Source organism: Oncorhynchus tshawytscha, linkage group LG21 (genome assembly GCF_018296145.1).
Source record: "Oncorhynchus tshawytscha isolate Ot180627B linkage group LG21, Otsh_v2.0, whole genome shotgun sequence".
Classification (NCBI taxonomy): domain Eukaryota; kingdom Metazoa; phylum Chordata; class Actinopteri; order Salmoniformes; family Salmonidae; genus Oncorhynchus; species Oncorhynchus tshawytscha.
This window is the reverse complement of record NC_056449.1, coordinates 6142632-6170379: the sequence shown is the minus strand read 5'-3', so window position 1 is coordinate 6170379 and position 27748 is coordinate 6142632. Positions and strand designations below refer to the sequence as shown.

Sequence of the window (27748 nt, the reverse complement as noted above, 5' to 3'; positions counted from 1 at the left end):
GTGGATCTTGTGGTTTACTTAGTTGTGTTATTGTCCCAGACGCTTGTATGGCTATTTGGCCATTTGTACTTGCTATTGTATATTGGGAGGTATGTACACTTTTTGTAGTTGTGTTTTAATCACACTTCAATTGGTTTAGAGAAATTTCCTTCTATGGTATCGGTTTGATGACTTTGTTTATTTATTCGTTTTGATTTGGTGCATTGGTGGAGAGAAGACTACAAAGTCTATTTTCCTGTACTGTCTAGAGACACTTTGTTCTGTTCCCTGTTGGGTCATCAGATTATGGAGGTGAGTTGTCTTTGCAATGTATGACAGAAGTTGAGGCAGACATGACTTATTTTCCAGAGCGATGGTTTTTCCCCATTAGGTATAGTAACGTAATCCCACTGGGGCACGTTGTGCATCGTTTGTTATTTTTGTTTGGTGATAGCGGTCAGAGCAGTTAGAGCAGTTCTCGGGAGCACATTTGGGGTTGGTTACCAGCGAGCTGGTTCCTCCTTCGTGCCAGTGTCTCTAGTGCATCAATCCCCGCCGCAAATCCACTGAAGACTAGGGTTAAGTTTAACAATAAGATTTGGGGAAACTCGAGTAATGCTCATCTGTTTTTGCACTGTTAAGTCAGCTATGTGCTTCTTGTTCTGTAGTCGATGTGCTCATTAGGGCAATTCAAAGTCTGGGCTACTAATCTGTTAATGTGGAAGTAGCATTATGGTGCCTTTTGAGGATTTTGTCCGTGCTCCTTCTGAAGAGTTGCTTATGCAGTTTACTGAAGGAACAGCTTTTGAAATTGAGTGAGTATAATCATGTTGAGCTGCGTGACAAACGTCTCAAGGATACAGTGAGGTCTATTCTGTCAGCTAATTTTCTTTCTGCTGGTATTTTGAAGGCATAATTGAGTGAACCTGTATTGAATGTACCAATTGTCTAGTGCTGGTTTGACATTTGAGCAGAAAAGGAGTTACTTTTATTGCAGCTAAATCATGACAAAGATCTTGAAGGTTGAAACAGCAAAAATAACTAACTTGATTTGGAAATTTTGAAGCAGGATACGGAACAAGCTAAACTGTGGTTGCAACATCAGTGTTTAAAACTTGTCAGAGAAGGCAAACTTTCAGGTGAATTTTCTTTTGAGAATGACTACTCAAGCTCCCCATTGGGACGCTCTTCCCTTGGTCATTCTCCGCCTTTTGATGTTGCTGGTAATCTCCGGTTGTTGCCTAAATTTACTGCAAAGGATCCTGATAATTTTTTAAACGTTATTTGAACGTAGAGCAGATTCTCGGGCTTGGCCTGATGCAGACCGTACTTTGACGCTACAGTGTGTTTTGACCGGTAGGGCTTAGGAGGCTTACTCAGTGTCCTAATTCAAGGTTTGAATACGTTGTCTGTACCCTTGCAGGAAGTCAAACTTAAATCTGACCTCGTGCAAGGTTAGGTTTCCCTTGGGGTGCGTCCCTTTCTGCCCGTTGACGGTGTTTGTGATTTTTGGGTAGCAACTTAGCCGGTAGTCGTGTCTGGCATGATATATCTCCTCTGGCGGTTTCTCATACCCCATCCCATGTAGGGATTATCGATGAAAACATACAGAGATTCCCAGAGGTATTCTCTGCACGCGCTGTGACTCGTGCTGAGCAGTGCTGACACTACGGTCAGAACGGAATTTACACAACACATAGCCGAACAGTTTGATAATCCATTAAATGATTTACCTTTGCCTATGTCCTGTAGTGATCTTGTGAGGGCGCAGTCCACTGATCCTACCTTAAAAGGTTTATTTGATCAAGTACTTCCAGTTGAGGTAAGGAGTGCTGCCCAGGGTTACTACATTCAAGATCAGTTGTTGGTGAGGAAATGGACACCTCACAGCAAAAGTTGTGTGGGTAATGCTATTGTTTAGATTGTGGTTCCTTCTAAGCTTCGAGATCTAGTTTTGAAAACATCATGACTTTTCTGGTCACTTAGGGGTTAATAAAACCTATGATTGAATTTTGGGTAATTTTTCTTGGCCTCATTTTATAGAAAGACATTTCTGCTTACATCAAAACATGCCATGTTTGTCAGCTGACTGGGAAGCCTAATCAGATGTTAAGGCCAGTCCCGCAATAACCTATTCCTGTTACAGACCAGCCATCTGAGCATTTGATTATTGATTGTTTTGGACCCTTACTAAACTTATTAAACTTAATCAGGCCAGTGCTTATCATGTGCAGAGTCAAGAGACCCTTGAGCATTTTCAGAATTTGAAGTCACTTATGTGCTTACTGCAGCTACCACAGACCGACCACCTGTACTTCATTGACCTTCGGTCTGCCTCCATCACCACCAGCATCTTCAAAGGGACCTGGGACTTCGTCAGTGGACTAGGGGTCCTCAGATTCAGGGTCCTCAATGTCTACAAGGTTGGGTGGCTGCTCCTCACTGTCACTGTCAGAATCTGATTCCTGACTTTCTTACAGACTCGTTGTCAGAATTTATACAAATCTCCAGAATTTCTGCATTGGTGCTACAGCTTAGCCCACTAGCTACATACTGTTGAAGTCGGAGGTTTACATGCACTTATGTTGGAGTCATAGCTTTTACCTGGAGTCACCTGGTAAGTTTGTCATGGAAAGGGCAAGTGTTCTAAATGTTTTGTGTACTCAGTGTACATCCTCAGTTTACAGTATATGAATTTCACATTCATCTGTACAGTCTGCTGGTTTTGACATGAATTCCCTATTCTTCCTGTTTATCGTCCAATAGGGGACATGACAAGAAGATGTCAGAAGAACACATTAGGTGTATGATTAGAGAAGCATTCCTGGGCATCTGTGTCACCTTTCCTATATATCTGTAACCATAGAGAGGTAATGATCCTGGGGTTGTGGAGAATTCAACTGTGATTGGCCATAAAGACTGTGTTTATTACTCCTCAGATGGGATGAATGGTAGGCCAATGCTCTTAACCTTGGACCTCTGACCTCTATACTGTGCTATTAGACAAGACAGACACAACTTTTCCTTGTTTCTAAACACAGGATTTTAATATCAAATTGCAGTTTCCCATCACACAGCAGTATCAACGATGAAGAGTGACAAGTGATTCCACTGCATGTTATGTTTGTGTTGATCATTATCTTTATTTCTCAACATCCTCTTCTCAGTTTGTTCTTTTAGATTAACTTATATTGAGTGACACTGACATAATGGTGAAGTCCTATATTCTTTACTTTTAGTTATTCAGAAGAGCTAACCAAATATGGTAACATCTTGAAGAAAAGCTACATTATGTTGGTTTTAGCCAATCAGTCTGTCCATCACCTCTGGTTGAGGGGATTCTAAACTGGAACTCATGTGACTCAAAAAGGAAATGCATAAATAACATTAAGCCCACAAAACCAGAGATGTGGAAGAAAAATATATTTTGATTGTGAGAAGATATGGTCATGTATTTCAGAAACCATTTTACAACATTAGCTTATTATTGCACTAGCTATATTAAAAAAAAAGGCAATTGCTAAAAAACAATATAAAGATTATCATGTATCTTAGATATGAGTCATGTCAGGATTATTATCCTCATAGACAAATAGCTAATGAGAGTGCATTACATTTTTTCAATATCTCAAGATGTGTCCATGATGGAGACGGACCGCAAGCTTCAAGGTATTGGAAATTAGTAAGTAAGTAGACTATAATATCTAAAACATTTCTGTTATGCAATTATCAAAAATCACAAATTCCTTAAACATTATTTTAAATAACTATATCATTACTTCTATCATGCAGCAAAAAGACTTGATGACATATCACACAACTGACACAAGGAACATGTGAACACCACACAACTAAACTCAGCCACAACAACAAAAAGCCCTCTCACTGTCAACTGCATTTATTATCAGCAAACATAATGTGTGTAAATATTTGTATGAACATAAGATTCAACAACCGAGACATAAACTGAACAAGTTCCACTGGCATGTGACTAACAGAGGGGGGGGGGGTGTCTGTCAGTATCTGGTGTAGCCACCAGCTGTGTTAAGTACTGCAGTGCATCTCCTCATGGACTGCACCAGATTTGCCAGTTCTTGCTGTGCGATGTTACCCCACTCTTCCACCAAGGCATCTGCAAGTTCCCGGACATTTCTGGGGGGAATGTCCCTAGCCCTCACCCTCCGATCCAACAGATCCCAGACATTCTCAATGGGATTGAGATCCGGGCACTTCGCTGGCCATGGCGGAACACTGACATTCCTGTCTAGCAGGAAATCACGCACAGAACAAGCAGTGTGGCTGGTGGCATTGTCATGCTGGAGGGTCATTTAAGGATGAGCCTTTCAGGCAGGGTACCACATGAGTGAGGAGGATATCTTCCCTGTAATGCACAGCGTTGAGATTGCCTGCAATGACAACAAGCTCAGTCTGATAATTCTGTGACATACCGCACCAGACCATGACGGACCCTCCACCTCCAAATCGATCCCGCTCCACAGTACAGGCCTCGGTGTAACGCTCATTCCTTAGACGATAAACGCGAATCCGAGCATCACCCCTGGTGAGACAAAACCGCGACTTGTCAGTGAAGAGCACTTTTTCCCAGTCCTGTCTGGTCCAGTGACGGTGGGTTTGTGCCCATACGTTGTTGCCGGTGATGTCTGGTGAGGACCTGCCTTACAACAGGCCTGCAAGCCCTCATTCCAGCCTCTCTCAGCCTATTGCGGACAGTCTGAGCACTGATGGATGGATTGTGCGTTCCTGGTGTAATTCGGGCAGTTATTGTTGCCATCCTGTACCTGTCCCGCAGGTGTGATGTTCTGATGTACCGATTCTGTGCAGGTGTTGTTACACATGGTCTGCCACTGCAAGGATGATCAGCTGTCCGTACTGTCTCCCTGTAGCTCTGTCTTAGGCTTCTCACAGTACAGACATTGCAATTTATTGCCCTGGCCACATCTGCAGTCCTGATGCGTCCTTGCACCATGCCTAAGGCACGTTCACGAATTATCTTTGAAAAAGGGCCGTTTCATTTTTTTTGTTTTTGTGTTAAAACGTGATAAAGAGAAACTGAAGTGATGTGTCCACTTCTTGGAAACAGACAATATGTGTTCTAAAGTGTGAACATGCAAAACAAAGCTGTTACTGTAACTGTAAGACAACATAATTAGACATAGCTGTCGTCTGTATCAACTCTGGGCCTCAGGTTTGCGTCCCAATAATTTCTCCTCCTTCCAGATGTGTGCATTCCTTCACTACTCCCCACAAATGTAAAAGAATTGGATTGGTATAGGCATGGGCAACGAGGAGTTGCTATATAACATTAATTTCCTTTGCCATACGTGAAGGGAAGTGAACAAGTTAACACTTTAGGAGAAAGGAGAGATTATTGGGAGGCAACGAGTGATTAAAGTCTCAGCCTCTTCTATTCTATCTAGACAGTACCTTGCTCACTGGCCTCTCTGTACCCTGGCGTACACACAGTCCTCCTCCTCAGGTGTGTCTACCTTCCGCCGGGGACCCTCTAATGTTTTAATCTGTCCATACTCCACCTCCATCGTCTGCTGGGGATCCCCCGCCACTTTCACCTGTCTGTCCTTCAGCTCCAGCAGCGCCTCCCTCTCCTTCTGTCTCATCTGCTTCTTTTGTATCCTGACATCAGCGTATTCCACATCCTGGCTGTCATCCGTAGCTGTGGAGAGAGAGAGAAAGAGAGAGATTATTAGTCTTGCCAATGAAGCATTTCAATGGCAAGACTGACGTGGCAAATTCAATTACTTCCCAAGTTAATGGAGATAAAATGAAGAGCTACAGTTAAATATCCTCTAACCTGAAGTCTTTGGAGGTTTCTTTTTCTTCTGGACACAGTAAACTGCCAACACCATCACTAGGACAAGGAATATGCCTGCCAGAGACCCTGCTACCGTCCCTATGATCTCTGGGTAAAACAGAGGAAACAGAGACAGAACAACATCAGCGCTAAGGTTGTTTCATTGTAAAAACAGCCACATATACAGTGCCTAAGAAAATAAATCAGGCCCCTAGACTTTTTTCACATGTTGTTACATTACAACCATATTCTAAAACTGATTAAATTATGTTTTCAATCTACACAAAATACCCCATTTTGTGAAAGCGAAAACAGGTTCTTAAACGTCTTAGCAAATGTATTACATTTAAAAAAAACACATACCTTATTTCCATGTCACGCCCTGGCCATTGGTATCTTAGTTTTCTTTATTTTGGTTAGGTCAGGGTGTGACGAGGGTGGTATGTGTGTTTTGGTCTTGTCTATGTTTTTTTTGTATATCTATGGGGTTTTGGTATTGTCTAGGTAAATGTAGGTCTATGGTGGCCTGAATTGGTTCCCAATCAGAGACAGCTGTTTATTGTTGTCTCTGATTGGGGATCCTATTTAGGTTGCCATTTTCCATTTAGGTTTTGTGGGTTATTGTCTATGTGTAATTGCATGTCAGCACTCATTATTATTAGCTGCACGTTCATTTTGTTAGTTTGTTTAGTGTTCTTTGCGTTCTTCGTGCATATAAAGAAGAATGTATTCAAATCACACTGCGCCTTGGTCTCCTCCATACAACGAACGTGACAATATGTTTTCAGACCCTTTGCTATGAGACTCGAAATTGAGCTCCGGTGCATCCTGTTTACATTGATCATCCTTAAGATGTTTCTACAACTTGATTGGAGTCCACCTGTGGAAAATCCAATTGATTGGATATGATTTGGAAAGGCCCACACCTGTCTATATAAGGTCCCACAGTTAACAGTGCATGTCAGATCAAAATCCAAGTCATGAGGTCGAAGGAATTGTCCTTAGAGCTCCGAGACAGGATTGTGTCGGCACAGATCTGGGGAAGGGAACCAAAGGTATCAAAGAACACAGTGGCCTCCATCATTCTTAAATGGAAGAGGTTTGGAGCCACCAAGACTCTTCCTGTGGCTGGCTGCCCAGCCAAACTGAGCAATTGGAGGATATGGGTCTTGGTCAGGGAGGTGACCAAGAACCCGATGGGCACTCTGACAGAGCTTCAGAGTTCCTCTGTGGAGATTGGAGAACCTTCCAAATTGGCAACCATCTCTGCAGCACTACACCAATCAGACGTTTATGATAGAATGGACAGACGGAAGCCACTCTTAGTAAAAGGCAGGACAGCCCACTTGGAGTTTGCCAATAGGCACCTAAAGGACCCTCAGACCATGAGATACCGGATTCTCTGGTCTGATGAAACCAAGATGTGACGCTTGGCATTCATACCAAAGAGTTACATCTGGAAGAAACCTGGCACCATTCCTATGGTTAAGCATGGTGGTGGCAGCATCATGATATGGGGATGTTTTTCCTTTTTGGACTGGGAGACTAGTCAGGATCGAGCAAAGTACAAAGAGATCCTTGATGAAAACCTACTCGAGTGCTCAGGACCTCCGACTGGGGCGAAGGTTCATCTTCCAACAGGACAATGACCCTAAGCACAGAGCCAAGACAATGCAGGAGTGAAAGAATGGAGTCTCTGAATGCCTTTGAGTGACCCAGCCAGAGCCTGATTAAACATCTCTGGAAAGACCTGAAAATAGCTATGCAGCAACGCTTCCCATCCAACCTGACAGAGTTTGAAAGGATTTACAGAGAAGAATGGGAGAAACTCCCCAAAAACAGGGGATCCAAGCTTGAAGCCTCATACCAAGAAGACTCTAGGCCATAATCACTGCCAAGATGCTTCAACATAGTACTGAATAAAGAGTTTAAAAAATATATATTTTTATGTATTTTTACATTTGTTAACATTTCTAAAAATCTGTTTCTTTTTCGTTGTGGGGTATTGTGTGTAGATTGAGGGTAAAAAAAATCATTTGAATCACTTTTGGAATAAGGCTGTAATGTAACAAAATATCAAATCAAATCAATCAAATCAAATCAAATTGTATTTGTCACATACACATGGTTAGCAGATGTTAATGCGAGTGTAGTGAAATGCTTGTGATTCTAGTTCCGACAATGCAGTAATAACCAACAAGTAATCTAGCTAACAATTCCAAAACTACTACCTTATAGACACAAGTGTAAGGGGATAAAGAATATGTACATAAAGATATATGAATGAGTGATGGTACAGAGCGGCATAGGCAAGATACAGTAGATGGTATTGAGTGCAGTATATACATATGAGACTTCCGGAGACTTGTACTTCCGGCGCCGACAGAGATGGCCGCCTCGCTTCGTGTTCCTAGGAAACTATGCAGTTTTTTTACGTGTTATTTCTTACACTAGTACCCCAGGTCATCTTAGGTTTCTTTACATACAGCCGAGAAGAACTACTGAATATAAGATCAGCGTCAACTCACCATCAGTACGACCAAGAATATGTTTTTCGCGACGCGGATCCTGTGTTCTGCCTTACAACCAGTGTAACCGAGTGGATCACATGCAGCGACCAAAAAAAAAAAACGACTCAGAAAAAGAGGGAAACGAGCGGTCTTCTGGTCAGACTCCGGAGACGGGCACATCGTGCACCACTCCCTAGCATTCTTCTTGCCAATGTCCAGTCTCTTGACAACAAGGTTGATGAAATCCGAGCAAGGGTAGCATTCCAGAGGGACATCAGAGACTGTAACGTTCTTTGCTTCACGGAAACATGGCTCACTGGAGAGACGCAATCCGAAGCGGTGCAGCCAGCGGGTTTCTCCACGCATCGCGCCGACAGAAACAAACATCTTTCTGGTAAGAAGACGGGCGGGGGCGTATGTCTTATGGCCAACGTGACATGGTGTGATGAAAGAAACATACAGGAACTCAAATCCTTCTGTTCACCTGATTTAGAATTCCTCACAATCAAATGTAGACCGCATTATCTACCAAGAGAATTCTCTTCGATTATAATCACAGCCGTATATATCCCCCCAAGCAGACACATCGATGGCTCTGAACGAACTTTATTTAACTCTCTGCAAACTGAAACGATTTATCCGGAGGCTGCATTCATTGTAGCTGGGGATTTTAACAAGGCTAATCTGAAAACAAGACTCCCTAAATTTTATCAGCATATCGATTGCGCAACCAGGGTTGGAAAGACCCTGGATCATTGTTACTCTAACTTCCACGACGCATATAAGGCCCTGCCCCGCCCCTTTCGGAAAAGCTGACCACGACTCCATTTTGTTGATCCCTGCCTACAGACAGAAACTAAAACAAGAAGCTCCCACGCTGAGGTCTGTCCAACGCTGGTCCGACCAAGCTGACTCCACACTCCAAGACTGCTTCCATCACGTGACTGGGAGATGTTTCTTCATTGTCAGACAACAACATTGACGAATACGCTGATACGGTGTGCGAGTTCATTAGAACGTGCGTTGAAGATGTCGTTCCCATAGCAACGATTAAAACATTCCCTAACCAGAAACCGTGGATTGATGGCAGCATTCGTGTGAAACTGAAGGCACGAACCACTGCTTTTAATCAGGGCAAGGTGTCTGGTAACATGACTGAATACAAACAGTGCAGCTATTCCCTCCGCAAGGCTATCAAACAAGCTAAGCGCCAGTACAGAGACAAAGTAGAATCTCAATTCAACGGCTCAGACACAAGAGGTATGTGGCAGGGTCTACAGTCAATCACGGACTACAGGAAGAAACCCAGCCCAGTCACGGACCAGGATGTCTTGCTCCCAGGCAGACTAAATAACTTTTTGCCCGCTTTGAGGACAATACAGTGCCACTGACACGGCCTGCAACGGAAACATGCGGTCTCTCCTTCACTGCAGCCGAAGTGAGTAAGACATTTAAACGTGTTAACCCTCGCAAGGCTGCAGGCCCAGACGGCATCCCCAGCCGCGCCCTCAGAGCATGCGCAGACCAGCTGGCCGGTGTGTTTACGGACATATTCAATCAATCCCTATACCAGTCTGCTGTTCCCACATGCTTCAAGAGGGCCACCATTGTTCCTGTTCCCAAGAAAGCTAAGGTAACTGAGCTAAACGACTACCGCCCCGTAGCACTCACATCCGTCATCATGAAGTGCTTTGAGAGACTAGTCAAGGACCAATCATCACCTCCACCCTACCTGACACCCTTGACCCACCCCAATTTGCTTACCGCCCAAATAGGTCCACAGACGATGCAATCTCAACCACACTGCACACTGCCCTAACCCATCTGGACAAGAGGAATACCTATGTGAGAATGCTGTTCATCGACTACAGCTCGGCATTCAACACCATAGTACCCTCCAAGCTCGTCATCAAGCTCGAGACCCTGGGTCTCGACCCCGCCCCTGTGCAACTGGGTACTGGACTTCCTGACGGGCCGCCCCCAGGTGGTGAGGGTAGGCAACAACATCTCCTCCCCGCTGATCCTCAACACTGGGGCCCCACAAGGGTGCGTTCTGAGCCCTCTCCTGTACTCCCTGTTCACCCACGACTGCGTGGCCATGCACGCCTCCAACTCAATCATCAAGTTTGCGGACGACACAACAGTGGTAGGCTTGATCACCAACAACGACGAGACGGCCTACAGGGAGGAGGTGAGGGCCCTCGGAGTGTGGTGTCAGGAAAATAACCTCACACTCAACGTCAACAAAACTAAGGAGATGATTGTGGACTTCAGGAAACAGCAGAGGGAACACCCCCCATCCACATCGATGGAACAGTAGTGGAGAGGGTAGCAAGTTTTAAGTTCCTCGGCATACACATCACAGACAAACTGAATTGGTCCACTCACACAGACAGCATCGTGAGGAAGGCGCAGCAGCGCCTCTTCAACCTCAGGAGGCTGAAGAAATTCGGCTTGTCACCAAAAGCACTCACAAACTTCTACAGATGCACAATCGAGAGCATCCTGGCGGGCTGTATCACCGCCTGGTATGGCAACTGCACCGCCCTCAACCGTAAGGCTCTCCAGAGGGTAGTGAGGTCTGCACAACGCATCACCGGGGCAAACTACCTGCCCTCCAGGACACCTACACCACCCGATGCTACAGGAAGGCCATAAAGATCATCAAGGACATCAACCACCCGAGCCACTGCCTGTTCACCCCGCTGCCATCCAGAAGGCGAGGTCAGTACAGGTGCATCAAAGCTGGGACCGAGAGACTGAAAAACAGCTTCTATCTCAAGGCCATCAGACTGTTAAACAGCCACCACTAACATTGAGTGGCTACTGCCAACACACTGTCAATGACACTGACTCTACTCCAGCCACTTTAATCATGGGAATTGATGGGAAATGATGTAAATATATCACTAGCCACTTTAAACAATGCTACCTTATATAATGTTACTTACCCTACATTGTTCATCTCATATGCATACGTTGATACTGTACTCTATATCATCGACTGCATCCTTATGTAATACATGTATCATTAGCCACTTTAACTATGCCACTTGGTTTACATACTTATCTCATATGTATATACTGTACTCGATATCATCTACTGTATCTTGCCTATGCTGCTCTGTACCATCACTCATTCATATATCCTTATGTACATATTCTTTATCCCCTTACACTGTGTATGACAGTAGTTTTTTTTTGAATTGTTAGTTAGATTACTTGCTCGTTATTACTGCATTGTCGGAACTAGAAGCACAAGCATTTCGCTACACTCGCATTAACATCTGCTAACCATGTGTATGTGACAAATAAAATTTGATTTGATTTGAGATGAGTATGTAAACAAAGTGGCATAGTTAAAGTGGCTAGTGATACATGTATTACATAAAGATGCAGTAGATGATATAGAGTACAGTATATACATATACATATGAGATGAATAATGTAGGGTATGTAAACATTATATTAGGTAGCATTGTTTAAAGTGGCTAGTGATACATCATTTCCCATCAATTCCCATTATTAAAGTGGCTGGAGTTGAGTCAGTGTGTTGGCAGCAGCCACTCAATGTTAGTGGTGGCTGTTTAACAGTCTGATGGCCTTGAGATAGAAGCTGTTTTTCAGTCTCTCTGTCCCAGCTTTGATGCACCTGTACTGACCTCGCCTTCGGGACGATAGCGGGGTGAACAGGCAGTTGCTCGGGTGGTTGTTGTCCTTGATGATCTTTATGGCCCTCCTGTGACATCGGGTGGTGTAGGTGTCCTGGAGGCTATATACAGCAGGTTCCGGTACAGAGTCAATATGGAGGCTATGTGCAGCAGGTTTCCGGTACAGAGTCAATATGGAGGCTATATGCAGCAGATTCCGGTACAGAGTCAATATGGAGGCTACATACAGCAGGTTCCACGTACAGAGTCAATATGGAGGCTATATGCAGCAGATTCCGGTACAGAGTCAATATGGAGGCTACATACAGCAGGTTCCACGTACAGAGTCAATATGGAGGCTATATGCAGCAGATTCCGGTACAGAGTCAATATGGAGGCTATATACAGCAGGTTCCGGTACAGAGTTTATATGGATGCTATATACAGCAGGTTCCGGTTCCGGTGTGGAAAAACAATCAAGGGGCCTGAATACTTTCCAAATGCACTATACATAAAGGCCATAACGTCTTAATGGTAATAATGATAATGACACCAATAATACATCAGGATGAGCATTATCACTTACTTAAAGTCCACAGGGTCTGATGGGCTTTTGTCAATGTGACATGATTGTGTGTAATTGCTGTACCCTGGGTGTGATTTCTGGGTCTGGTGGTCACTGGGTTTTCAAGCCCCTAGGCCTTACTAGTGGTTGCTTCTGTTGTGGGGGCCACTGTTGTGGGTTTAACACACAGGGTATTATTAACCTCTTAACCACTCGCTCTGATATCTTTGTCCCACTGGGTAAGGTGCAGTTAACTCAGCAAAAAAAGAAATGTCCTCTCACTGTCAACTGTGTTTATTTTCAGCAAATGTAACATGTGTAAATATTTGTATGATCATAAGACTCAACAATTGAGACATAAACTGATCAAGTTCCACAGACATGTGATGAACAAACATGGAATAATGTGTCCCTGAACAAAGGGGGGGTCAAAATCAATAGTAACAGTCAGTATCTGGTGTGGCCACCAGCTGCATTAAGTACTTTAGTGCATCCCCTCCTCATGGACTGCACCAGATTAACAGGTTCTTGCTGTGAGATGTTTCCCCACTCTTCCATCAAGGCACCTGCAAGTTCCTGGACATTTCTGGGGGGAATGGCCCTAGCCCTCACCCTCTGATCCAACAGGTCCCAGACGTGCTCAATGGGATTTAGATCTGGGCTCTTTGCTGGCCATGGCAGAACACTGGCATTCCTGTCTTGCAGGAAATCACGCACAGAACAAGCAGTATGGCTGATGGCATTGTCATGCTGGAGGTCATGTCAGGATTAGCCTGCAGGAAGGGTACAACATGAGGGAGGAGGATGTCTTCCCTGTAATGCACAGCGTTGAGATTGCCTGCAATGACAACAAGCTCAGTCCGATGATGCTGTGACACACCGTCCCAGACCATGACGGATCCTCCAACTCCAAATCGATCCCGTTCCAGAGTACATGCCTGAGTGTAACGCTCATTCCTTAGACGCTAAATGCGAATCCGACCATCACACCTGGTGAGACAAAACAGCGACTCGTCAGTGAAGAGCACTTTTTGCCAGTCCTGTCTGGTCCAGCAATGGTGGGTTTGTGCACATAGGCAAAGTTGTTGCTGGTGATGTCTGGTGAGGACCTGCCTTACAACAGGCCTACAAGCCCTCATTCCAGCCTCTCTCAACCTATTGCACACAGTCTGAGCACTGATGGATGGATTGTGCATTCCTAGTGTAACTCGGGCAGGTGTTGTTGCCATCCTGTACCTGTCCCGCCGGTGTGATGTTGGGATGTACCGATCCTGTGCAGTTGTTGTTACACGTTGTCTGCCACTGTGAGGACGATCAGCTGTCCGTACTGTCTCCCTGTAGCTCTGTCTTAGGCGCCTCACAGTACGGACATTGCAATTTATTGCCCTGGCCACATCTGCAGTCCTCATGCCTCCTTGCAGCATGCCTAAGGCACATTCACACAGATGAGCAGGGACCCTGGGGCATCTTTCTTTTGGTGTTTTTCATAGTCAGTAGAAAGGCCTCTTTAGTGTCCTAAGTTTTCAGAACTGTGACCTTAATTGCTGTTAGTGTCTTCATGACCGTTCCACAGGTGCATGTTCATTAATTGTTTATGGTTTATTGAACAAGCATGGGAAACAGTGTTTAAACCCTTTACAATGAAGATATGTAAAGTTATTTAGATTTTTACGAATTATATTTAAAAGACTGTCCTGAAAAAGGGATGTTTATTTTTTTTGCAGAGTTTATACTCAGTTTCCAGTTTATTTGGTACACCGATCTAGTACTGGGTTTGACCCCTCTTTGCCACCAGAACAGCCTGAATTCTTCAGGGCATGAAAACATTGCTCAATTGTTTTCAAGGGACCTAACATGTGCAGGAAAACATTCCCCACACTATTACACCACCACAAAACGCATGTACCGTTGACACCAAGCCAATGACGTGTATTCATGGAGGCCAAGGGAAGCTGGGCTTCCCCAAATAATGTATCCTCCCCCACAAAAAAATATATATATACCTTACGTCACTGTGTTTCACAATTTTCCTTCAATTCGCAAGAGGCTGAATTTATCTCACAGGAGAAAGCATCTGGCCATCTATCTGATACTGTCTGGTCTGGTCCAAACGAGTATGACATTGTTGCCACCCCTAGCATTGAATGAAAGGGAACCAAGTGAGCATTTGGACTCCCTTGACAAAGAAATTATAACACATTTGCTAATCATTTTTTAGCTAAACTGAGCGAACTCAACTGTGAATGGTCATGGCGAAATAATAAGTGTCAAGGGAAGCTAGCTTGGATTTGGTGTCTCTCCTATCAAATCACTTTGAGAGCATATGTCATTAACAGAAACAACTTGAATTGTTGCATCTCGTTGTGTTGTTGTCCTCCGGTGGCTAGCTAGCTATCTAAAATGGTCTCTTTCCTAAATTATCCATGGATGGAGATAAGGATTTGGACTTGGGGTTTTACTTAATTCTCCATCCAATGATTTTAAGGGCAATTCTGATCCAACCATTAATTCATACACTGTTGTGACCCTAGTCTGAGAGGATGGAAGTTCAATATACAAAGTAGCTAGATGTAGAAGGCTAATGTTAACTAGCTAACGTTGCCCATGAACGGAAGTTAGGCTAGCAAGCAAACATTTTAGCCAGGTAGCCTAGGACATCAAAATTAAGTGTGTATTGTATGACAAAGTGACAGACAGTTTCGGCAACATGAAAGAGAAGAGGATGGCATTGCCATTTCTCTACAAGTAGGGTGAGTCAACATGTTTTTTTACTTGCATGAACGCACGCACATACACAAGCGCAAACAGAAATCAGAACCATGGACAGCCACATCATATTTAGTTTATGTTGATTGGACATTGTTTTTGGGGGGGGGTATCTTTCGGTTGTCACTGTATTAGACTAAGCAGAGGTGATTTGATGGTGTGGAATTGGTAAAGTTGAAATGGTTCTGGAATAGTGGAGGCAGCAACTGTTTTCCTTGTGACTTGCGGTAACTCTGTGGTTCTAAATCAATAGTTAAAGGGTTCAAAAAGTTGGAAACATTAACTTGCTTAAGTATGCTGTAGCTCAACTGTCTGTAATATGCAACATGTGTTGTGGAGTTCACAAGACAGAGTTTGCTATCTGGTTTTGTGATAAAACAAAGGTGTGGTTGAATTTATTCTGCCACTGTTGTCTTAATGTCTTGGCCTTTAGGCCTGTATATCATGGTCACAAAGCACATGAATTAACAGAAAACAACGCAAATATCAAAATACATACAGTGTAGGTTGTAATATGGCTTTTTTGTGGTGGGGGGGGCTTGGCTTCCTTAGGGATTTTACCCACACACAGCTACTGCACCAAGCAGGATGGGTCCATGGACTCATCCTGCTTATGCTAAATCCTGACTCTCCCATCAGCATGACGCACGAAGAACCAGGATTATTCGGACCAGGCAATGTTTTTCCACTCCTCAATTGTCCAGTGTTGGTGATTGTGTGCCCACTGGAGCCACTTGTTCTTATTTTTAGCTGATAGGAGTGGAACCCGGTGTGGTTATCTGCTGCAATAGCCCATCCGGGACAAGGACAGAGAGAAACCATTCTGCACACATCTGTTGTACTGCAGCATTATTTGCCTGGTTGTGGCCTGCCTGTTAGCTTGCACAAATCTTGCCATTCTCCTTCGACCTCCCATTAATGAGCTGTTTTCACCCATAGGACTGCCGCTTACTAGATGTTTTTTGTTTGTCGCACCATTCTCGATATACCCTAGACTATATTGTGAGTGAAAAGCCCAGGAGGATGGCTTGTGCTGTTTCTAAACAGATTAATTTCCATTGATAAGGGCTGATCATTATTATAATCATCATCATTATTATCATTGATATTAAACAGTATCTTACCTGGACAAGGTAACATTACCCTGCTGACAGTAACACTGCTGATATTGTTTCTGATGGTGCAGTTGAGATCCCCAGACAGGCCTTTCTGCAGTGTGATGGAGTTTGTCTTCTCACCAAAAGAGCTGTCATTGTTGTTCAGTGGGTGTCCATTCAAAGTCCAGCTGTACTGGGGACTGTCCCCCTCAGAGGAGCAGGATACCCTCATCTCTCCATGAGACAGACACTTAGAGGACAGCTTAGCCTGTGTCACAGGGGCTATGGGGGAAGATGTTATAATGTGGTTACTGGTTGCTGTCTAGATGATCAAAATTACAGATATGGAAACATATTTATGGTGGCTTTTTACAATTTTTACAAATGAATAGAAAATGAAAAGCTGTCTTGAGTCAATAAGTTCAGTAGTAAAAATGTGAAGAAGGTGAGCCCGGGCGTGGTTTAGTTATGAATCACACTTTGGATGGTGCATCAATACACCCTGTCACTACAAAGATACAGGTGTCCTTCCTAACTTACTTGCCGGAAAGGAAGGAAACTACGCCGGGATTTCACCATGAGGCAAAACGTTTACAGAGTTTAATGGCTGTGATAGGAGATCACTGACGATATACCAAAACATGCATCTTCTTTACAAAAAAGCAGTAAAGTAATACTATTCAAAAAATGTGGCAAAGTAATTCACTTTTTGACCTGCATAGCATAGTGGTGACCATGCACGCATAGAGGTGGTTAAGTCCAGGGGTATGGATACTTTCTGAAGGCACTGTACATATGTTTTGTTAGTTATACAAATGCATTCTCAATTTGATTTATAAATCATTGCGTCATTTTTGTTCAGTAAATGGTCTAAATTCATATTGAGGAAGCAAATAATTATTACTTTTTTTCTTAGAGAATGAACTTTTTACCTTCAATGAACAGTTGTAGTCTTCTGGAGCCCAATAATAATCCATTTGCATTAAATGTTTCAGCACAGTATTTATCAGAATCATTTCTTACTGTGTTATCTATCCTGAATATCCCCTTGTTTATAATGAACTCTGACCTGCCATTAATAGGCCCTTTTGTTATCGACATGTTTCTTCTCATTGTGAGTATCTCTGTTTTAGCACCAGTTGGGCCCTTCCAAAATCTAACCTGATGTCCACTGGCATTGGTGATCAGCTGGAGATAGACAGTTCCTCCCAGAGCTCCATAACACTGAGCTCCATCCTCTCTAGCATCACAGGGGCTCTCCATGCCTGAGAAACAAGAGAGGGATGTGTTTTATCGCTGTCCTCTTTTGAGTCATGTTTACTTTTATAGATGAGGAGACACCAAGCAACAGTACAAGGAAATGAATGGCATCAGAGGCAATATACAGTAATAGCACCTCAGTCAGTTATCATTTTCATGGAGACAACTCTGTGTTCTTTATTGTTTTGCTAACCGACGGGATTCTGAGTAGCCCACAGTGATGCTCTTGCTACATGTTTTACAAGCCTCTTCATATTATAACAACACATATCAATTATTTGCTTACCATGAGACACTCCTGCTAAGATCACCAACAGTCCGAACACAGTCTCCATATCTCTTCACAAGGACTCGGCTTAGCAACTTAACTTCTTGTACTTTAACAAAGTCCTCTATCTTTCATCCGGTGCTGAATTTCCATAACCTGTCGATGTCTTACGGCATAAATAAAACCTATGGAAAAGATGGTATAAAAGACACTCTAGCTGTCTCTTGTCACTCAGTAGAAAGGAAATGTGTCATTTTGAACTGACCCTATTAATAGGTTGTGACTCAGGGGGAAGGGCCTCTTTAAAGTTGTACTTCTTCATTAAATGAACAGCCAGGCTGGCTAAATGTCTTGTGTGTGATGACATCTCATAATATCTCAAATAAAAAGTGAAATGTGATGCTACACATTTGTATGTGCTATTTAGAACATAAAGGGTTCTTTGGCTGTCCCCATAGGAGAACTCTTTGAATAAGCCTTTTTGTGTTCTAGATAGAACCTGTTTGGGTTTAAAATAGAACCAGAGAGAAAGAGGAAGAGATTTGATCTAACATATGTTTTTTAATGTTGAAGTTGATATGAGCATACTGATATAGGTAGGACACGTGACATCCCTGCAACTATGAGAAAAAACACTTTATATTTGTTTTGTCTTGAGATGGCTATGCGTATTCGTGGAATGAGGCTAGTAGCATAGCGTCTCTCTCCATTGAATACGGCCGTTGACGTCAGCTACTCTCATCGAATATTCAAAAATTGATTATAATAATGAGATGTATCCACTAATCCAAAGAAAGGGAAGGCGAGAGCTAGACAGCCTGGCGTGTCGCTTTGTGGACGACTCCCATTGTTAGGGCAGAGAGACATGTATCTTGTCAGTATATCCATGATCTTTGTTTTGCTGCACCACCAACTAGAAGATAAAAATAAAAGTGTGTTTTGGACATTGAGATGTATAGAAGACTCTAGTGCCCAAAATCCTGTTTTAGCATGGGTTGTGCCATTGAAGAATGTCACATTTTGAAGTAGTGAGACTTCCTAAGGGTTAAGGATCACATAATTCCATCCATGTCATCAGGAGAGATCAGCCAATGAATTATACTCGTAAGCAAACATTCTATAACTGCAGGTAGCAGTAAATCGCAAACCTTGGCTTTATACCTGTTCAAACAACACATTCTAGGTGGCAGTGTGCATCCTTTCAGTTTGTTTACCAACTGATAGGAGAAGAAGATGAACAACAGAGCCTCATCAAAATTGCAACAAGCAGTTCTGTGAACATTTTATTTAAATCAGAAGCCTCTGCAATAGAGAGTTGTATGCAATAGTTAAGCATAGTGTCACTCATAAAGTGAACGTCTGCTTTTCTCAAATCTAACATGCCTGGTAGTGACATGGGTCGACCTGTGATGACCTCAAATGGACTCAACCCTGTGGTTTTGTTAATTGTTGCCCGTATACTACATAGTACCTTAGGCAATGCATCCGAGTTGTATTTCCTAATCAGTTTTGTTGACAGAGGTGTTCTCTCACCTGTAAAGATTTTTCCATGTGCTCTCATTTTCAAAATTGCAACTTGTCCAGGTAACTTGAGAGCATTCAGTAGAACCATCACCTCTGGTCCATTCTTCACAGGAGCTCCAGTGATGTCATGAATCCTCTGTTTTTCCATATTTTTCCTAAATCATGGGAATTACCAAAAGCATACCTTGAGTCTGTGTAGATATTAGCTGTTTTTCCTTCAGCCTGTTTGCATGCTTCTGTCAAAGCCACCAATTCCTCCACCTGTGCTAATCTTCCTGCAGGTAACGTGCCTGTCACTATCACATTGTCCATTGTAGAAACTGCCCAGCCTGCCTTCCTCACACCCCCCTCCACAATGCTTGAATCATCTGTGGATAAGATGAACTCAGGGTTTTCCAACAGATGACGACTGTTGTGAGTTGGTTTTGGATCTCAGATGGGTAATAAACCCATCTGAGATCCAAAACCAACTCACAACAGTCGTGTTCAAGTAATGCGGTATCTGGAGGAAGCATCAGAGTAGCTGGATTACATGGTGTGCCACGTGGTATGGTGATGTTAGGAGCCTCCAACACAGTTGACCATTTGTTCCTACGAGCAGATGTGACCTGTGCAACTTGATTCATTGTCAAAAGAGTATGAACGCATGTCGGTAGACTATTTTTCAACTATACCCATGTCCCATAGATCTTTAATCACTACTTTGGTAGCGTCTATAGCTTCCTTGCTAATGTGATATTGTTTTGTGCAAGGTGGGGCAAAACCTGTCAAGCACACTGGTTCCATATCCAAAGTTCCACACAAATTTTTCTTCGTAGTCTAAATAGGATAGTTCTGAACTGTAGAAATCTGCAGTTGTCTAATTTGCCATGTCACCTTCCCTTCAGAGATGTTCAATGTAGAGTCAAGTTGCATAATAACATCAAGGCCTAAAATAGGTTGTTCAAATGAGCCTATCCACACTACCGCATCAATCTTCATTGGATCAATAGAAATTGATAATAGTTTGGTCTGTTTCATATCTGTCCCCCCCCACTCCTGTCGCTCTCATCTTATTGCCCGTGTATTGATGAAATATATGTTTTGCATACGATATGGGCACTACAGTGCCTTCAGCACCCGTATCTACAAAAAAATCTATTGCAAGTTGTTCACCATCATGTTCACATATATTCCATCCGATTTCATATGTACACCAGCTGAGAAGGGACGTAAGAGGGGGTCAAATTAGTTTACCTCCACAGCATCCAGCAACTATGCTGCTGAGCCGGAGAGAGCTTCTTAAATTTCTACATCAGCATTGTGTCGATGGGGCTGTTGTCCTGATTTCATTTTCCCTAAGACGGACCCTGCTTCTCCTGGCCATTGCTCATAAAGACACGAGGTTTCTCTACTGTTGAATGAATAATGTTGAGTCTACTCGGAACCTGCACAACACTGAAAACAGTGTTTATTATGTTGATTGATGTCTATGTCCAGTCGTGACAGCCTGTCGACGATGTCACCGTGGTTTTGTCTCTCCCAGTCATTAGTAGTGTCAAAAAAAGGTTTTGCAAATCTTCATGTATGGATTGCATCAGCTGATGGGTGATTGCGTGCATCTTCCTCTTCCAGGTCAGGTAACCCACTGTGTCCAACCCCTTCTGCTCTTTGCCTTTCTTCAAATTCAACAAACGGTTCTTTCGGTTCTTGAACACATTTGGTTATCTCTCCCTAATTGGTGTTTGCATTGGTCAGACCCTTAAGGAAAAAATGTAGGGCTCTCCATCCATCGGCCACATCTTTCTCTTCACCACCCACAGCTCTATAATCCTTTTCTTCAAGTACGCCATGTTCACGGATGTTCAAAACCAAGGCTAATAACTGTAACCCATCATAAGGTTGTGGATTGTAGAGTTTCTTATCACGCTTCAAATGGTCCCATATCTTCATACCCACGTCTCAGGGATGTTTCAAGGTATTTGACCATTCATCCAACTGTTTTGGAGATGCTGATTTATGTGTGATTACTGTCACTGGAGGATTGTCTTTACTATGTTATTCGTCGACAGGAACTGGGAAACTGGTCAGAATTGAAGGAATGATGGAGGGCGCTAAATGCAGGGAAATTCTTGAGGGAAACCTGTTTCAGTCTTCCAGAGATGTGAGACTGGAATGGAGGTTTGCCTTCCAGCAGGACAATGCCCCTAAGCATACTGCTAAAGCAACACTCGAGTGGTTTAAGGGGGAACATTTAAATGTCTTGGAATGGCCGAGTCAAAGCCCAGACCTCAATCCAATTGAGAATCTGTGGTATGACTTAAAGATTGCTGTACACCAGCGGAACCCATCCGACTTGAAGGAGCTGGAGCAGTTTTGCCTTGAAGAATGGGCAAAAATCCCAGTGGCTAGATGTCAAGCTTATGGACACATACCTCAAGAGACTTGCAACTTTAATTGCTGCAAAAGGTGGCACTACAAAGTATTGATTTCGGGGGGGTGAATAGTTATGCCTGCTCAAGTTTTCTGTTATTTTGTGTAATTTCTTGTTTGTTTCACAATAAAAAATATTTTGTAACATCAAAGCGGTAGGCATGTAGTGTAAATCAAATGATACAAACCACCAAAAAAATCTATTTTAATTCCAGGTTGTAAGGCAACAAAATAATACTTTCACAAGCCACTGTAGAGGGACTGATTAGTTGTTTTTCTATGGTAGAGGGCTCACCCTTCATTTTTACCCAGTTGGGGTGTTTCAGTAAATAGTCTCTTAGCTGTAAATAGCTAAATAAATATCACTTTGGCAAATGTTATTCTGAACTTAGTTCATCGAATGATTTAACTTGGTTGTTCAAATTAAGTAAGGAACACATTTGAAAACCTGAATCTAATGGGATAATGGGATGACATCTGTAAGATATGCAATGAGGATGATATGGGATGATATGCCCATAGGCAGATGGAAACTGCATTGTACTTTCCTATAAATCAGCCTCCTATCATATTGAATCTAGACAGTACCTTGCTTCCTGGCCTTTCTGTACCCTGGCGTATACACAGTCCTCCTACTCAGGTGTGCCTACCTTCCACCGGGGACCCTCTAATGTTTTATTCTGTCCATACACCTCCAATGGCTGCTGGGGAACCACCTCCACTTTCACCTGTCCGTAATCCACCTTTCTTTCCTTCCTCTCATCTGCTTCTTCAGTGTCCTGACATTCGCGTATTCCACATCCTGACTGTCAACATTAACTGTGTAGAGAGACAGAGAGAGCTCACTTGCTTTGGCAATGTTAACACATTTCCCATGCTAATAAAGCCCCTTGGATTGAATTGAATTGAGATAGAGAGAGATACATCTGATAACTTCAGAAGAAAGTTGACTACAAATACAAAGTTGACTATGTCTTTGCATTTGTTACAAACAAGCAACATATAAAAAGATGCTTCAAATAAACCGCGATGAACACATAACAAAAAATAATTGAGGGCTACAGGCCTATTTTAATTATTTAAATACATTTTATGTTCAATCGAGTACTATTTTGCTACTTGTAGACCACTGTCTGTAATTTGCTTCAATATATTTTATGATGAGTAGCCTAACGTGCAATGATGTGTCAAATATGGGATTTAGTGAATTTTTATTGGGTAAGCATAGAATAAGCCACCTCAATATTTGCAGCCGTAGGTGGTACGATCTCTCTAGTAGCTGATCTGTTGTCAGTATTGTGAAATAATTCTATAATGCTAAGGAAAAATTTGAAAGGAGAAAGCTGATTTGATCCCTTTCTTTTGATTCTATCAGTATCGACACATACTCCAACAACGCACTTAGCGACTGTTCTCTCTGAATGATGTTTTGGGAAACACATGTTACATCTTCTGCTGTTGTAGGAAAGATGCATTGTTAAAACACTTGTAAGCCTCAGTTCCATTGCTATCAGGAAACCGGGCCCTGGGCCATTTCACCATGCAGCCTCGCTGCAACCTGGTCTCAGAACATTTTGTATTATTCTGTACGTAAATCCGATATAACATGTTATATGGTATAATATGTTACGTTTTGTATGTTATGACCCATTTCAGATATGTTTTACGAATTACAATTCATATTATACAGAACAAAAATATGAATGCAACAATTTCAACGATTTTACTGAGTCACAGTTCGCAGCCATAGGTGGGCCTGGGAGGGCATAAGCCCACCCACTGGGGAGCTGGCCCAGCCAATCAGAATGAGTTTCTCCCCACAAAAGGGCTTTATTATATTACGGACATAAATACTCAGTTTCATCAGCTGTTCAGGTGGCTGGTCTCAGACGATACCGCAGGTGAAGAAGCCGGATGTGGAGGTCCTCGGCTGGCGTTTCACATGGTCTGTGGTTGTGAGGTTAGTTGGACATACCACCAAATAATCTAAAATAACGTTGGAGGGGGCTTATGGTAGAGAAATTATCTGGTAACCGCTCTGGTGGACATTCCAGCAGTCAGCATGCCAATTGCACTGCTGCCTCAGCTTGAGACATGTGTAGCACTGTGTTGTGAGACACAACTGCACATTTTAGTGGCCTGTCATTGTCCCCAGCACAAGGTGCACCTGTGTAATGATCATGCTGTTAAATCAGTACTTGACATGCCACACCTGTCAGGTGGATGGATTATCTTGGCAAGGGAGAAATGCGCACTAACAGGGAAGTTAAGAAATTTGGCCAGAATTTGAGATAAATAATATTTTTGGTGCAAATGGAACATTTCTTAGTTATTTTATTCAGCTCATGAAACATGGACCAAGACTTTAAATGTTAGGTTTATATTTTGGTTCAGTGTGTATACACAGTACCAGTCAAATGTTTGTACACTTACTCATTCCAGGGATTTTCTTTATTTTTACAATTTATTACATTGTAGAATAATAATGAAGACATAACTATGAAATAACACATATGGAATCATGTAGTAACCAAGAAAGTATTAAACAAATCAAAATATATTTGAGATCCTTCAATGTAGCCACCCTCTGCCTTGATGACAGCTATTCACACTATTGGCATTCTCTCAACCAGCTTCATGAGATGGAATGCATTTCAATTAACATGTGTTCCTTGTTAAAAGTTAATTTGTGGAATTTTTTTCCTTCTTAATGCATTTGAGCCAATCAGTTGTGTTGTGACAAGGTAGGGGTGGTATACAGAAGGTAGCCCTATTTGGTAAAAGACCAAGTCCATATTATGGCAAGAACAGCTCAAATAAGCAAAGAGAAACGACAGTCCATCATTAGTTTAAGACATGAAGGTCAGTCAATCTGGAAAATTTGAAGAACTTTGAACACAAAAACCATCAAGCGCTATGACGAAACTGGCTCTCATGAGAACCACCACAGGAAAGGAAGACCCAGGGTTACCTCTGCTGCAGACTATAAGTACACTGTATATTAGAGTTACCAGCCTCAGAAATTGCAGCCCAAATAAATGCTTCAGAAATCAATTAACATACACATCTCAACATCAAGTGTTCAGAGGACACTGCGAGAATCAGGCCTTCATGATCGAATTGCTGCAAAGAAACCACTACTAAAGGACATCCGTAAGAAGAGACTTGCTTAGGCCAAGAAACATGAGCAATGGACATTAGACAGGTGGAAATCTGTCGTTTGGTCCAAATTGGAGATTTTTGGTCCGAACTGCCGTGTCTTTGTGAGACGCAGAGTAGTTGAACGGATGTGTTGATCCCACCGTGAAGCATGGAGGAGGATGTGTGATGGTGTGGGGGTGCTTTGCTGGTGACACTGTCAGTGATTTATTTAGAATTCAAGACACACTTAACCAGCATGGCTACCACTGCATTCTGCAGTGAAACGCCATCCCATCTGGTTTGCGCTTTGTGGGACTCTCATTTGTCTTTCAACAGGACAATGACCCAACACACCTCCAGGCTGTGTAAAGGCTATTTTACCAAGAAGGAGAGCGATGGAGTGCTGCATCAGATAACCTGGCCTCCACAGTCACCTGACCTCAACCCAATTGAGATGGTTAGGGATGAGTTGGACAGCAGAGTGAAGGAAAGCCAGCCAACAAGTGCTCAACATATGTGGGAACTCCTTCAAGACTGTTGGAAATGCATTCCAGATGAAGCTGGTTGAGAGTGCCAAGAGTGTTTAAAGCTGTCATCAAGGCAAAGGGTGGCTACTTTGAAGAATCTCAAATATAAAATATATTTAGTTTTGTTTAACACTTTTTTGGTTACTAAATGATTCCATATGTGTTCATTCATAGTTTTGATGTCTTCACTATTATTCCCACAATGTAGAAAATAGTAAAATAACGAAAAACCCTTGAATGAGTAGATGTGTTCAAACTTTTGATTGGTACTGAAATTGTGAGGCAGGGCCACAAGGCTCTTCCTCTTTCCTCTAAGTAAGAACCACTAGAGCCACTAGTAAGAATCACTAGAGTTAGGTTTCTTTTGTCACAAACTGAGTGAATTTTACTGAACGGCAGGGGCAGCTGGAGTATCTTTCCTACCACCTTTGCCAAGATTTTGTTTATGCCGTAAAACACTGACCGGTTATGAAAATTCCCCACTGGATGAAAAATAGATGACTTTGTTCAAGTACAGGAGGTTAATTTGTTAAGTTGAGCCCTGTGTTGTGAAGAGACATGGAGGCTGTGTTTGGACTGTTGGGGATCTTAGTAGGAGTGTCTCATGGTAAGAAGTTTCTTTATGTGTCAGTGTCCCTCTTTTTATGCATAATATAAGCAGTATTGTATATTATATAAAGCAGTAAGAGCATCGCTTGATCACAGCTCTTTGTGATACAGTACACTGTAGGTTACTCAGAATCACTTTTGTCAAATTAATACCTCTCATAAACTGAGATGCTGTTTCAGTATGTTGCCAATTAACCCATAAGAGTCCGGAAGGGGGGGCTACAAAGCTATATTTTAAGAAGGTCAAACCAAGGATCATTTTGCTATTTGATTTTGAATAAGACCCCTTGAAATGATTAAGTTTGGCCTTATTGCTATTAAGTGTCACGACTTCCGCCGAAGTTGGCTCCCCTGCCTGTTCGGGCGGTGCTCGGCGGTCATCGTCACCTTCCTGTTCGGGCGGTGCCGGCCTACTAGCCGCCACCGATCCCTTTTTTGTTTTCTGTTTGTTCTGTGTGTCTATTTGTGTGTGCTTGATGGGCTTCCTTATTTAAAGTGCGTATACCCGCCCTTGTTTTGTGCAGGATTATTCTTGTGTTACTTGTGTGTGTTATTAGGTGTGTTCATGTTCTGGACCTGGTACCCTGTGTTTTGGGTTGGTCCATATTTTTCCGCGCCCTGTGTTGTGGGCATTGCTTTTGGTGCCGTATGTCGTGGAAATTTCCTGTATTTACCAAATCATGAGAGCAAACCACACACAAGAGTAAACCACACACAAGTCAGAGTTAGCAGCATTGGCCATAAATTATCGTTCAGCTTTGTCTCCTAAACTATGTTCTTTTCTCGCTCTCAGGTTTTGTTTTATGGTTCTATCAACAGGCATATATCAAATGCACCCCTCCTTGACAAGATCACAGAGACACAGTGACTGGCACACAGACATTGTGGAGCCAAGAGATACACGCTTGACCTCTCCCCTCTCTGCGGCCCAAGTAACTTAGTCCTGACAGAGAACAGATGACTGCAGATGGCGAACAGTATTATACAAAAACAGACATTCTGATGAGAAGTAACTCACAAACATATAATGAAAATAAAACATCTTATCTATGTTACCCAACTAATTCTGATTATTCCCCAACACGTATTAAAGTGCACTTCTTCCTGTGGAACTCTCTGCTCTCTGCGCCTGATTCTTCTTCACACACCTAGTCCCTCGTGACAATTAGCCCATGAAAATGCATTGAATAACAGATAGTCCCATGAAAGAATCTAAAGGATATTTGTTCTGAAGTGTCTTTCCTATATCTGAGAGATATAAGAAATATCAGGAAACGTGTATATACACTACCATTCAAAAGTTTGGGATCACTTTGAAATGTCCTTGTTTTGAAAGAAAAGCAAATGTTTAGTCCATTAAAATAACATCAAATTGATCAGAAATACAGTGTAGACTTTGTTAATGTTGTAAATTACTATTGTCGCTGGAAACTGCTAATTTGTTTATGGAATATCTACATAGGTGTACAGAGGCCCATTATCAGTAACCACCGCTCCTGTGTTCCAGTGGCATGTTGTGTTAGCTGCATTAAGTGCATTAAAATGCATTAAGATGGAAAGAAATTCCACAAATGAACTTTTACCAAGGCAAACCTGTTGATTGAAATGCA

The 27748-nt window shown here is 42.6% G+C and overlaps 2 protein-coding genes across 3 annotated transcripts in view; one reads left to right on the top strand and one right to left on the bottom strand.

Moving 5' to 3' along the window:
* Positions 1 to 541: 541 nt before the first annotated feature.
* LOC112220772 overlaps positions 542 to 27748 on the top strand; it is a 31276-nt gene continuing 4069 nt past the window's right edge. The window contains exon 1 of one of the 2 annotated variants that reach the window (XM_042302915.1): positions 542 to 794. Coding sequence is in view for 1 of the 2 variants with exons in the window: in XM_024382656.2 (XP_024238424.1) it covers positions 26088 to 26136 (49 nt within the window). In the remaining variant the exon portion in view is untranslated. Of the gene's footprint in view, positions 795 to 25861; positions 26137 to 27748 lie in introns of those variants that run through there. The other variant, XM_024382656.2, reaches the window with a different exon arrangement.
* LOC112220616 lies at positions 4956 to 18179 on the bottom strand. Its single transcript, XM_024382460.2, has 5 exons — positions 17944 to 18179; positions 17330 to 17662; positions 16425 to 16679; positions 5810 to 5917; positions 4956 to 5671 (listed from the first exon to the last, which is right to left on the bottom strand). The coding sequence occupies exons 1-5, from the start codon at positions 17990 to 17992 to the stop codon at positions 5430 to 5432; spliced, it is 987 nt and encodes a 328-aa protein (XP_024238228.1). The 5' UTR covers positions 17993 to 18179; the 3' UTR covers positions 4956 to 5429.

Excerpts from the sequence above, each read along its gene's own strand:
- LOC112220616 (XM_024382460.2), bottom strand. The coding sequence starts at position 17,992 with ATGGAGACTGTGTTCGGACTGTTGGTGATCTTAGCAGGAGTGTCTCAT. Across the intron at positions 5,918-16,424 it reads GGTAATGTTACCTTGTCCAG|AGATCATAGGGACGGTAGCA; the intron begins GTAAGATACTGT and ends TGTTTTACCCAG. Across the intron at positions 5,672-5,809 it reads GAAACCTCCAAAGACTTCAG|CTACGGATGACAGCCAGGAT; the intron begins GTTAGAGGATAT and ends CTCTCTCCACAG.